Source organism: Bombyx mandarina, chromosome 06, assembly GCF_030267445.1.
Source record: "Bombyx mandarina strain Sakado chromosome 06, ASM3026744v2".
NCBI lineage: Eukaryota > Metazoa > Arthropoda > Insecta > Lepidoptera > Bombycidae > Bombyx > Bombyx mandarina.
In genome coordinates, this window is record NC_143213.1 from 14,858,801 (window position 1) to 14,871,184 (window position 12,384).

Below are 12,384 nucleotides of genomic sequence, written 5' to 3' on the forward strand. Positions count from 1 at the left end.
TAATCCCCTACTTCTGTTCCAGATTTTAATAAAGTTGCCGTGAGTATAAGACGCCCGATGTTCCCATATCGAGTGATGCAACTTTGCCAATACTAAATCCCTATGTAGTACCCTACCTAATCGTAAATAGGTGGGTACCAATTTTTCTAAGGAAATGCAATGTTTGAGAGGAGACACAGTCGTCGTGACTCTGATAACAGCCGAATATCAGTTGGGTAAGTAATATAAGATATTATTCATACGATCATGAGAAACCACTAGTAAAAGATGGTGGATCCACCAATTTCCTTTTTTCTGCATCAAAGCAATCATCCGTTCCCGTTTGAAGTTTGGTTGAAGGTTGGTTGAACATACACTAATTAAAGCTGAATCTCATGTCTAAATGGCGGTTGCAGTGATCACACTGTGGCGTATGAAAAGTCTTAATTTGTAGTTCAAAAAATTGATAGGATTTTTTCGCAAAAAGCATGGAGTTAATTTATAAATTGCGATATGTTAAATGTAGAGCGAAGAAAATATTTTTCAACTCTTCCCGCTCATACAACGCCGAAATAGACATTGACGTATTAATGTCGATTTGTAACTGTTGTCTGTTTGCTCAGGGAGGATATTTAAATGAACAGAACGATTTAATGTACATATTTGAGTGCTAATAAATAAATATATGTAGGTATGTATGGATAATGAAGCAGTTAATACTGACTATGTATAAGAAATTACATGTTTAGAATAGCAATATAGAAAGATTTAAATGCTTCTACAATATCTCCTTCTAAATTAATGATATTTCATTTTAACTTCAATTACATTTACCTTGTGTCCTTGCACCTGTTACCTTGTGTGTCTCCGAATCCTGAACACGCAGGAGCAAGTCACCGTCGTCGCCCTAGACATGTCCTTACGGATCCATGAGATCCAATACCTCCTGCATTAGATACCTTGAGCTCTAACACTAGGAGCAGGCTTAAGAATCCCGGTAACCGTACTCGTCGAACTCGGCAAATAGTTCGACGTGTAACCTAACCCATGCATCAGCCCGCTGAGTTTCTCGCCGGGTCTTCTCAGCGGGTCGCGATTCCGATTCGGTAGTAGATTAATTCGTGAAGCAGCTAGTCTTGAGTTGTTAGGTCTTCTTCGGAGGCACTCGGGTAGCTGTTAGCAAATCCCACCCCTCTAGGCTGAGCCTTGCTCGCCCACCTGTCCTGGTGAAACTGGAAAGGCCTCGGGGCCACCAGTAATACTTCAATAAAAAAAAAATAACCTTGTGTGTGTGTGTGTGTGAGTTGATAAACTTTAACTTTGCTTCTAGAACGTACGAAAAAATAATATAGTTACTCGTACTTTACCAAAATTTAATCTAAAATTACAAATCAATGACAAAGCATGAATAAAAAAAAAACAAGTGTGGCACTCGGGGGCTGTCGCGGTAAAGCTATTGCATAGCATTTTTTATCAACTTATGCAATTATAATTAGACAATAATAATTTAATATTAAAACTATAATAATAAAATAAGACCACGCTATATTTATAAACATTAACAAAAGCAAAACATCAACTGTCTCCTTCACACTCATAAGCTAGACCGCGCGAGAGAGAGATGGGTAGACTTTTCATGATGCGCATGCAATGCGACGTCACGCCGCGTGCTTATTCACAAACACTACACAAGCGCAACGTGTGAATGAGTTGAACGCGAGCTACATGGTAGGCGAAGTGGAGGGTGTTCGGTTTTATTTTCGTTACGGAATTTCTTAATTCGGTCGCCGGGCACAAAGCCCGCGACTAAAGCTATGCAATAGGTTCAAAAAATCACTTCGTTAATATTATTTTCGTCGTCTTTATAAAACAATCAAGCGTTGCTATTTTTGATATTAATAATTTCTACAAACGAATATAAATCGGTGTGTAAAATCTGTCCGTCCCTACTACGGCGTGGTGCCGGCAGGTGTCGGTGAATGCATGGCGTTCTGGGTCGAGCCCCACTTCACATTGCGGCCGTAATGTGATTGCGACGATACAGAAATGCTTGAAATGAAATGAAAAGTAATTAGGTACTGCTGGTAGGACCTTTGAGATGTGAGTCCGCCCGGGTAGGTACCACCACCGTGCCTATTTCTGCCGTGAAGCAGTAATGCGTTTCAGTTTGAAAGGTAGGGCAGCCGTTGTAACTACACTGAGACCGTAGAACTTATATCTCAAGATGTGTGGCGCATTTACGTTGTAGATGTCTATGGGCTCCAGTAACCGCTTAGTACCAGGTGGGCTGTGCGGTCGTTTAACCATCTAAGCCGGTGATTCCCAAAGTGGTCTATATCGACCCCTAGGGGTCTACGACAACCTGCAAGGGGTCTACGTCAGCGGAAAAAAATTTGGGGGTCCACGATAGTGGATCTCAACACATACACTGATAGTACCTATTTACTTACATCATACTATCTTATAATATCAAGACATCATTTGCCGAGGAGATTTAAGATTAATCCTTACAAAATTGACGCCAAATGTTGATAATTTATTATTAAAGCATCAGGTTCATCCTTCTCACTAAAAATATTGAATTATTGCTTATGTTATTTTATTTATAGTTTGTTTTATGTTTATTTTATGTTACGTATGTTTTACATAACAGATAAAAAAAAATATTTTGAGTAGTTTTAATTTAAATTCAATTAATAAATGTATAAATTAACATGTGTTTTTACTTTAAGTTTTTAACACTAAACTTTACTACAGTTAGAAATTTACAGGAAATCAATATCAGGTAAGTAGGGGGTCTACCCAACACGGAAAAATATGGCAAGGGGTCTACGACACAAAAAAGTTTGGGGAACTCTGATCTAAGCAGTAAAAAATAAAATATAAATAAATATAAATATAATAAAGATAAATAGATAAACCATACATTCGCGCATTTTTTTTTAATTTTTTTTATTGCCTTTGTAGGCAGACAGACGAGCATACGGCCCACCTGATGGTGAGTGGTTACCGTCGCCCATGGACTTCAGCAATGCCAAGGGCAGAGCCGCTGCCTACCGCTTTACCGCGCATACACTCATAGAGAAGTTCTTGATGATGGGCAACAACTGGTTTGTCAAATAGGTATGTTCTGTACCCGACACAATGGTACAAGCCAGCCAGTTCAATTTTCAAATTTGCTGCACACTTTGCGAAACTTGACTGAGCACAGCTTTATGATGTAAGACTTTTAGCCGACTTCAAAAAAGAAGGACGTTCTCAATTCGACTATAATTTTTATACGTTTTTTTTTATTGCGTAGATGTGTGGACGAGCTCACAGCCCACCTGGTGTTAAGTGTTTACTGGAGCCCATAGACATCTACAACGTAAATGCGCCACCCACTTTGAGATATAAGTTCTAAGATCTCAGTATAGTTACAGCGGCTACCCCACCCTTCAAACTGAAACGCATTACTGCTTCACGGCAGAAATAGGCACGGTGGTGGTACCTACCCGGGCGGACTCACATCTCAAAGGTCCTACCAGCAGTACCTAATTACGCAAATTATAATCTTGCGGATTTCATTTTTATTACACGATGTTAATCCTTCACTTTGGAAGTCAATCGTGAACATTTGTTAAGTATGTATTTCATTCGAAAATTTGGTAGGTACTCGATAGCGGGATTCGAACACCGGCGCATCGCTAGATACGAGTGCACCAGACGTCTTATGCTTTAGGGCACAACGACGACACTTACGTGGGATTCCTTTGCTATGACAACACTCGCTTGAAACAGCTGAACTTCCGCATTACTTTAGGCGATGCTTGAGAGTGGTCCTTAGTCTTGGCTTTACCCCTGGCCTAGACAATATCTATAAGCGACGGTATTAACTTGAGGCCAGATGGTCCATAACACTGTGCTCTTCACGTTAGTACAGGTTTACTATTTTTATAAATACTATCGGCAACTATTTTTATAAGTAGGTTCGGAAAAATTCGCCTACATACAAGAGAGTTAGCTACAGCCGACATATTGTGAGTGCTAACGCTGTTTGAACTAAAGACTTTATTACGTTACGTTACGATATAAAGTAAGAAAAACAGAGACTCATGCTATCTCGCTTGTTCGCACCGGGTACGCATCATGGCGCCCACGCATCAACCAATAGCCAATGAAAACATTTCGCGCACTTACTATTGCGTTACGGTTAGCTTCTTTAAAAAAGATTACTTCTGCGCAATTAAATAAGTGGAAAACCTGTACCTATAGTATACGAGACAAATAAATAAACAGATAAAATATCACCATTCATTTATTATCTACAACTACGAAACAATTCGTAACAACAGATCAACAGCATAGTATAACATATAATTCAATAAATATTCCTTTATAAAATATATCCATTTTTTGTATTCATAAAACATTCACATGTCTAACAATTCCCTTACAATTATTCAATAAAATCTAGTTTAAGAAAACACTATATTTTTTGATCGATTGGCGAAGCCCTCGTCGGGCCAAAAGCACAGATTAAACAATCATTTGGTTTTTTTTATTCTAGCAACTTTTTTTTTATTTCAGCTTACCTCACCAGAAAGACAGGTTTGACGCAACAAAACAATTCCAATGAATTACTAAAAGTGCAAAATCCAAGACGTCATGAAAAAAAAGCTTCATCGTTCTCGCTGCAACGACCGGTCGACAATTTCATTTCATTTTGTTGCTCGTTTGCAACTGAACCCAACACAACCACTGTCGTTTCCTACGATATAGCGTATATCTGTTCCGGTATTCGCGAACCGATTACAATGGTTGCTGCTTCGAAGTCTAGTTTTTGATCGATGAAAAATCGTTGCGTTTTGTTAATAAAAAAATCGGTAGCGTTCCACCCGTATATTAAAACACTCGCATCTAAAGGTAGTATCGCCAAACGAACAATACACATTTTGGTAGCTTAGTTAACAATATAACATAAAAATTGTATAGTTTTCATAATACTTTCGCAAGCACCACAAAATCTTTAGAAGACGTATTCAGTTTTATAAAACGTAATCATAATTAGATATTGTTAACTAAGCAAAGATATGCTTGGCCCAAGATCATTATTATGACTGACTGACTAATTGTGAATCTAGTTAGCCCGGAGCCCATTCTTTTGACTGTAGCATGGCCAAACGGTAGCTACTTTGGAGACAATAATTTCAGGCCTCACAACAGTTTTCCATTGCTTGCATCGTCAAATCATTGTGCAAACTATTATTTGCGTTATCATCTTACGAATCGCAAACCCATCTTTTTATCGACAACGAATTTTCACACCCTGTATAATGTAATTACGTAACACAGGAGACAATACACAATCAATATAGTTCAAAGAGTTTTAATCGGACACGTAATTTCTAGAATGCGTCTATAAATTAAACACGATTCAAAGTTGAATTGTTTTTGTGGAAATCGTTCTTATTCGACAATAATATTCATATCAAACAAATATTCTTTACATTTTGTTTGTATAATCTGTGCGTAAATAGTGATGTCAAAAATAAAATATGCTACAAATTGTCACAATTCTATATCTAGTAAAAAAAAGGTCAAATAAATTATTACAAAAAATAAATAAATATTTTAATGTTATTATTTAAAAATAAATCATTTTGAAATGCAATTATCCCGTTCTTATTGTATTTAAAATAATTTAAAATAATAATAGTAATATTATGTTGTCACCTTTTTTGTTTTCGGCTTTTTGACTGTGTTCATGCGATATTTTATAGTATCTTGATACAGTTACCTTAACTACAGTTTTAATTGATTAAAAAATATTTTCTACTCGAATGTCTTTGTTTCAGGTCATATTTCGATGCTTCCAATGAACACTACGCTAACTCCAAATTCGTAGATTTACAGGAGGAGCGTTTAAACGAAAAAAATTGATAAAATCTTTATTGTAGATATTATATTTATGGTTTTTTTGTGTAACTAGCTGATTTACTCTTGCTTCGAACCCCATCAATAATGATTAATTGTAATACTTTTAACATAGTGAAGCGATTTGCAAAAAAAACGAAAATTTCAAAATTTTGAGTTAGAGTAGTGATCATTGGAGGCATCGATTTGCTTTTATTATCGTAGTTATGACGAGAGTTTATTGTTCGATTACTTTAATTTCGATTTGATAGAAACACATGTATACACAGGTATGTCTTTAGAAAAATATAGTCATGTGAAAATTATTAATGCTTCATAAATTATAAATGGGAAAACATAATGTAAATATTGATAATCTATTCTTAATTTTAAGTAAAACGCATAAAGGAAAAATTGAAAGAAGAACAGTTATTGCAATTTTAATTTCAAATTATTTTTCTAATTCCTCATTTGACGTTAATTTAATTACGTCACTATTTGGTACCGTGTCGCCTGATATTATATTATTATCATCTTACGAAAGATACAAACACGACCAACGAAGGCAAAATAAAAATTGCTTCAGAAACAACAACAATATAACGATTCTAATTTCAAACTGGACTGAGGGGACTGTATTGTACAGTGACGTCAACGTTCAAGATTACGATTCAAAGAGTATACCAACATTCGCGTTGCGGGCAGTCCGTTTGATTTATTTACAACATATCAATCATCACTTCAACCTATAGCAGTGATTCACAACCACTGTGCCGCGGCACTTTTGTGTGCCGCCAAATTTTACAAATATATAATAATGTTAATAGTATTAAATTATATCATTTAAAAATAAAAATATTTTTAACATGAATAAATCCACAAAAAAATTAATTATTTTATTATTTGCTTTGCAACGCGGTTTTTCTTAGTGCCAAATTATGATGAAGCGGCGTGCATAGCAATAGGAATATGTCTCAAGTCGGCGCACACTTGCCACTTCTGCGTACGAAACGTGTTGTTTTAGTGATAGTTGGGATAAGGTGTTGCATAGTAGTTACTGCACCTTTTCTTTCGTTAAAATTGGCAAATGTATGTGATTCGGTAGTAAGTAAATAATTTTTATCTTTTTCTTTGTGTGCCGCCAAATTTTGAAATCGTTAAATATGTGCCGCAACAAAAAAAAGGTTCAGAATCACTGACCTATAGTATCAACAGAATACTCGCTATATTTCACGAACAATTTTTAATAACCCTGAAACATGCCCTAGTATTTTAATCCTTCACAATAATAAAATTTTGCTACTATATTTTATCAAGATGTAAACATTCAAATAAATAAAATATTTATCTAATAAGATATAACAAAGGTAACATGTCAACAATCAACTTTTAATATAAGTATGTATTTTGAATACATTATTTTAGTACTATGATATTATGTCGAGTTATGGAAGATTCGTTTTAAGTGAAATTTCGTCAATTTTACTGGACAATAAAGTTTTTTTTATTGCCCTTGCAGGCAGACGAGTATACATACGGCCCGCCTGATGGGGAATGGTTACCGTCGCCCATGGATATAAAACCTATCATCTCATTCAACTCGTTTTGAAGTATTACAAGAAAACTGGGGCCCTCTGTTATAGTTATATATAAACTACAAGCCTCCAACAAATCCAATTGTTGTTTAAACAATACAATTTTAAAGTTGACATAATTTCACCTAAGTCTTCAATATTACAAAGACCAACAAAAAATGACCTTGTCACTTTTGTCATTCTCAAAACAACTTAAAAAAAAACAATTTCGTTATCACTCAAGGCAACACTAATAGTTAATTGACTGGTAACATCGTAACTAAAGCCCAGAGTGTTTTCTTAAACTAAAGTGACGTCATCATTGGCTTTTCTTTTCTTGGACCTCTTTAGGACCTTGGATGTAGTGGTAGTTTATAAACCTGGCTCCTTGGGTGAGCTGAGCGCATTCGTTCGTAAAATGACAGGCGAAGAGCAACAGGTTCCTCGGCTGGACCTTCCAAGCGAACCTCATGAACATCAGCGAGTAGAGAGACAGGGCTGGAATTAAAGAGATAAATATTAAAATTGGTGAAGCATTAGTGTATTTTTTATTAATAACTTTTATTAGCTTCAGACGTATGTATGTTAGTATGTAACATGATTTTGACCCCTTACAAAACGTCGGATTATTGGTATACTCGAAATTTGGTATACTTATTAAGGACCGATGACAATTTAATATAAAAAGGAAAAATTGAAAATGAAGAATTGAAATTCAACTAAAAAATTAAAAATTAATAATAGTTTAAAAAAACTAACAAAATACGCTTTTATAGAAAATCCAACGAAAAAATAGAAAATAGCTTTTAATAAGTTTGAATTAAAATAGTGTAAGAAAAAATGATTTTATTCTAAAAAAGCGTGGGGTGCTTTTCAGAATATTATCAATATAACCCTTCTACTCATATATATACTACTCATATATTCATAAAATATTTATAACTACTGATACCATGCACGCCGCGCTTTTTTTTTTAAATAAAATCATTTTTCTTACTCTAGTTTTAATTCAAATTTATTAAAATTTATTTTCTATTTTTTTATTGGATTTTCTTTAAAGCGTATTTTGTTATTTTTTTAAACTATTTTTTATTTTTGCATAGCTAACGATCGATCACAGCCCGAGTAGTCTTAAGTAATAGACTTAGACATACTTAAACCATTAAAAAATTAATGCTCTGTATCTTATTACTAATAATGTAGATATATATTATTATATATGTATATACTTCTTCTTCTTCATTTTCTTTCTTTCCTATTACCCTCTGCTGGGGTGTAGAGCTCGAATTAAATCCTTCCATATACATCGGTCTTGGGCAGTCTGTTCAATTATATTTATTCAATTAATTACATATACATAATTATTTATCAATATTTTTGAGCCATTGGGGCGGGAAATGCGAGATACAGGAGCAAAGTTCACCAACAAAACTAATAGTTGCTTTATTATATCTAAGGCTGGGTGAGTTATCATGTCTTTTATGTTTTCTTATCTTACGAGATTATTCAGAACTTCTGCGCGTGATATTTAATGTCCTCCTTAATTTGAGTTTTATTTTATTTATATTTGCTGTTCCGAACGTTGAACTTCTAGAATAATCTGTGGGAAACTAGGTCAGGATGGGTACATAAATCTCCAGGAGCTTTTATGTGATTTTATCCATGCTACAGTCCTTGTCTCTGACCCTCACAGCGAAATCTGTCTTCGATCTGGGAAGAACTGTCAATTTGATTCAACTTAATATACTATTTATGTATGTTTTGGTTCCCTAACAACAGTATTAATAAATTAGAACATAACTTGTTTTACATGTGTTTGAAACGACTCTACTGTTCAACGTAAAGTAAATATCTGATGTGACAGCTATTGCATTCCACGAAGACTTCCTTTCAAACCTTGCATAAAGAAGAACATGTCAAAAGGCTCAGGAAACACCGAGAAGGGGCATCCATGACTGAGCATGATGGTACAGAAATGCACTGTCAATTAACACAAAGGTCCCAGAGAACAAGAATAAACTCTGATAAAGTGGTGTGATAGTGAAAAGGTGATACCAGGATCATCTCAATCAGGAATTTCTCAGAATTATACATATTTATATCAAGCTGCCATCAGTGATATGAATATAAAATATAGGTCTATTACTAAAATAGGTTACTGCTTAGATTTAAAGAACAGCATATTAATATAGTGTTTATACACATAATTCAATATATTAATATAAAGATTACATTTCATCTCAAATTCTTAAAACAATAGACATAAAAAATACATAAACCATTGTGTATCGTACAGACAAAATTATCTCATGATAAGACACAATATCTACTAAGAGATTATACAATCAAAAACACTGAGATAAAATAAAGTAAACGCCAAGATTTATTTATGTTTTTGTAAGTTAGTCCCTTTCATAAGACTATTTACTAACAATCACTAACAATCACGCCACGTTAACTGGTCCCGTGATAAGTTCGTAAAGAGCTTGTGTTACAGGTACCAGATAACGGAAATAAATGTAAGATTTTTATTATACACATACATATATTTAATATACATCCATAACCCTGGAAAAGACATTTATATTTATCATACAAATATCTCCCCTTGGCGGGATTCGAACCCGCGACCCCCTTGTGTAGTGACCATGTCACTTACCACTACACCAGACGGCCGTTAGTAGCCTATTGATAGTAGCAAGTCATCACTTTATGTGCTTTGTTAGGTAATGGGTTTATTTGGTTTGCTATTTGTTCCTGATAACATGTTATGAAATATTGTAAAGCATTTCCTAGAGCTAGTGGTATTTTCTTCGCTGAAATCAAGAGAACGAAAAGATCACAAACTTGCCAACTAGTGGCGAAATTATCCTATTTTCCTATTCCTATATTTTCAGAACCCAACATAAATAATTGGGTGCTCATTAATGTTACGGAATGCTTGTGTCTCCAATATCCTAATAACACAGTGAATGCAAAATATGATACTGAGAAATTGATGCAATGTCCTATGGTTTCACACCAATGCGGATACCCCACCACCTAGGTGTTACCACTGTAAAGGAGGAAATCCATAAAACACCAAAGACATATCAGGGAAGGCTGAGGAAACATTCAAATAAATTGGTTATTCAATTTACAACATGAAGCTATCCTAAACAGCTAAAACTAAAGGATATTTTATCATAAATATATATATGACCTAATGACAAGTTGCCCTTACTGGAAAACATACACAAACTGCCACATCATACAGCATGACTGCTTATAGCACATCCGGGCTAATTGCAGATAATAATAAAAAATGATTTCTCAAATATTTCCTGAATTCAGATGGGCTGATAACCTTTTAGCAATATATACCTTACTTTAAGATACCTACCTCAGAGGGTAAAAAATGCACAAAATTGTATACACTTTGAAGTTTGACATTCTGTTTAAAGAGTAAAATAAAATTATTAGAGAGAGATAAGAAAATAAAAACCTTTAGAATATCACTGTACATAATGTAAATAAAATAATTAAAACATATTTATATAAGAGACAATGGCAAACGTGTCTCTTATGGTTCTTTTTGGCAGCAGTAGCATTTAACAATTTAAGTTTATTAATTTCCCCAACCCCCAATTTAAAATAGGTGGCCCCTAAACTAATGCATGCAACTTTACAGATGGTAAAGTGTTTAAGATTTAATGGTAATTGTAGTAGTTCATATTTGGTCACAGTGCCAGTACTTCCACAATAACTTGTCTGACTGTGCCGCTTAAAGTACATAGTAATTTAGCAAAATGAAAATGATTTAAAAAAGTTAAATGTGGGATATTACAAAATACTACACTATAGATAATATCGAAGCTTATTGCTTCGATATTATCTATCTTTCTATCTATCAGCCCATGGACGTCCACTGCTGGACATAGGCCTCCCCCAAGTCTCGCCACAAAGACCGGTCCTGCGCTGCCTCCACCCAGCGGATCCCCGCAAACCTCAATAGGTCGTCGGCCCACCTTGTGCAAGGCCTACCCACGCTACGTCTCCCAGTACGATACTGGAGACAATATAATAAGAATATGCTATTAAATAGAACTCACCAAAAGTCATTTTTCCACTTATAAAATTTGGATCCTTCCTTGTATCTGCTATGGCTGCTAGTGGTATACCCCAATTGGCAACAGGGCCCCAGAAGTGTGTGCTAGAATTGATAATAATGCTTATACTATCTACTACAGAATCTAATTTTATTAATACTTTAGATGGAACAGTTCATTGTTCATCTGGCGTTCAGTGGTAATTGGAGCCCATAAACATGAAATTGTTTTCACCCACAAGTCTGTGTCTCAATTGAATATTATCACAGCTGTCTCCCTCTTTAAAGCAGAATGATTTGATGTTTTGCAGCAAAAATTGGCAGGCAGTAGTGGCGACTCGTTTGGGCTGAAGGAAAAACTCACCTCATTAAATAGTCCCTGAACTCCTTGCTTTTCAGCTGGTTCACTAGTTTCCTTGCTAAAGCACTCATTTTAAACTAAAAAGATAAGAATTGTTAATATCCTCGATTTATATTCACAGAAGTGCTATAAAAACTAATGAGTTGAATAAGTTTCTTTCAAGAATGTTACATTTGCATACGAAATATATTCTTTTACATTAGTTCAATTAAATTTACGTTTGGACTACTTAAATAAATTAGTATGAAACGTTTTCAAGGTTATTTCATTATCACATAAATATATTTTAAATCTGTTGTAATAATGTATCGTTATAAACATTAAAAATGTATTTCATGTATTCACCTTTTTGAACTTCTCGGTATCCTTTAATTTGGAAAATAGGACTTTTAATTTGAAGGCAAAGTTATACCCTTCTCAGGCAGAGACTAATTACTAGAGATACTATAATGGATACTACCGCACTGACTAATTAGGGATGTTAAAAA

At 34.6% G+C, this 12,384-nt stretch overlaps 1 protein-coding gene across 1 annotated transcript; it reads right to left on the minus strand.

The window, feature by feature from the left end:
- Positions 1 to 4,260: 4,260 nt before the first annotated feature.
- Mpc1 (mitochondrial pyruvate carrier) lies at positions 4,261 to 12,381 on the minus strand. The gene is made up of 4 exons (XM_028188427.2): positions 12,242 to 12,381; positions 11,900 to 11,973; positions 11,540 to 11,640; positions 4,261 to 7,946 (listed from the first exon to the last, which is right to left on the minus strand). Exons 2-4 carry the CDS (start codon positions 11,965 to 11,967, stop codon positions 7,768 to 7,770), a joined length of 348 nt encoding a protein of 115 aa, XP_028044228.1. The 5' UTR covers positions 11,968 to 11,973; positions 12,242 to 12,381; the 3' UTR covers positions 4,261 to 7,767.
- Between the last annotated feature and the right edge of the window lie 3 nt (positions 12,382 to 12,384).

Excerpts from the sequence above, each read along its gene's own strand:
- Mpc1 (XM_028188427.2), bottom strand. The coding sequence starts at position 11,967 with ATGAGTGCTTTAGCAAGGAAACTAGTGAACCAGCTGAAAAGCAAGGAG. Across the intron at positions 11,641-11,899 it reads TTCAGGGACTATTTAATGAG|CACACACTTCTGGGGCCCTG; the intron begins GTGAGTTTTTCC and ends TATCAATTCTAG. Across the intron at positions 7,947-11,539 it reads AAGTGGAAAAATGACTTTTG|CCCTGTCTCTCTACTCGCTG; the intron begins GTGAGTTCTATT and ends CTTTAATTCCAG.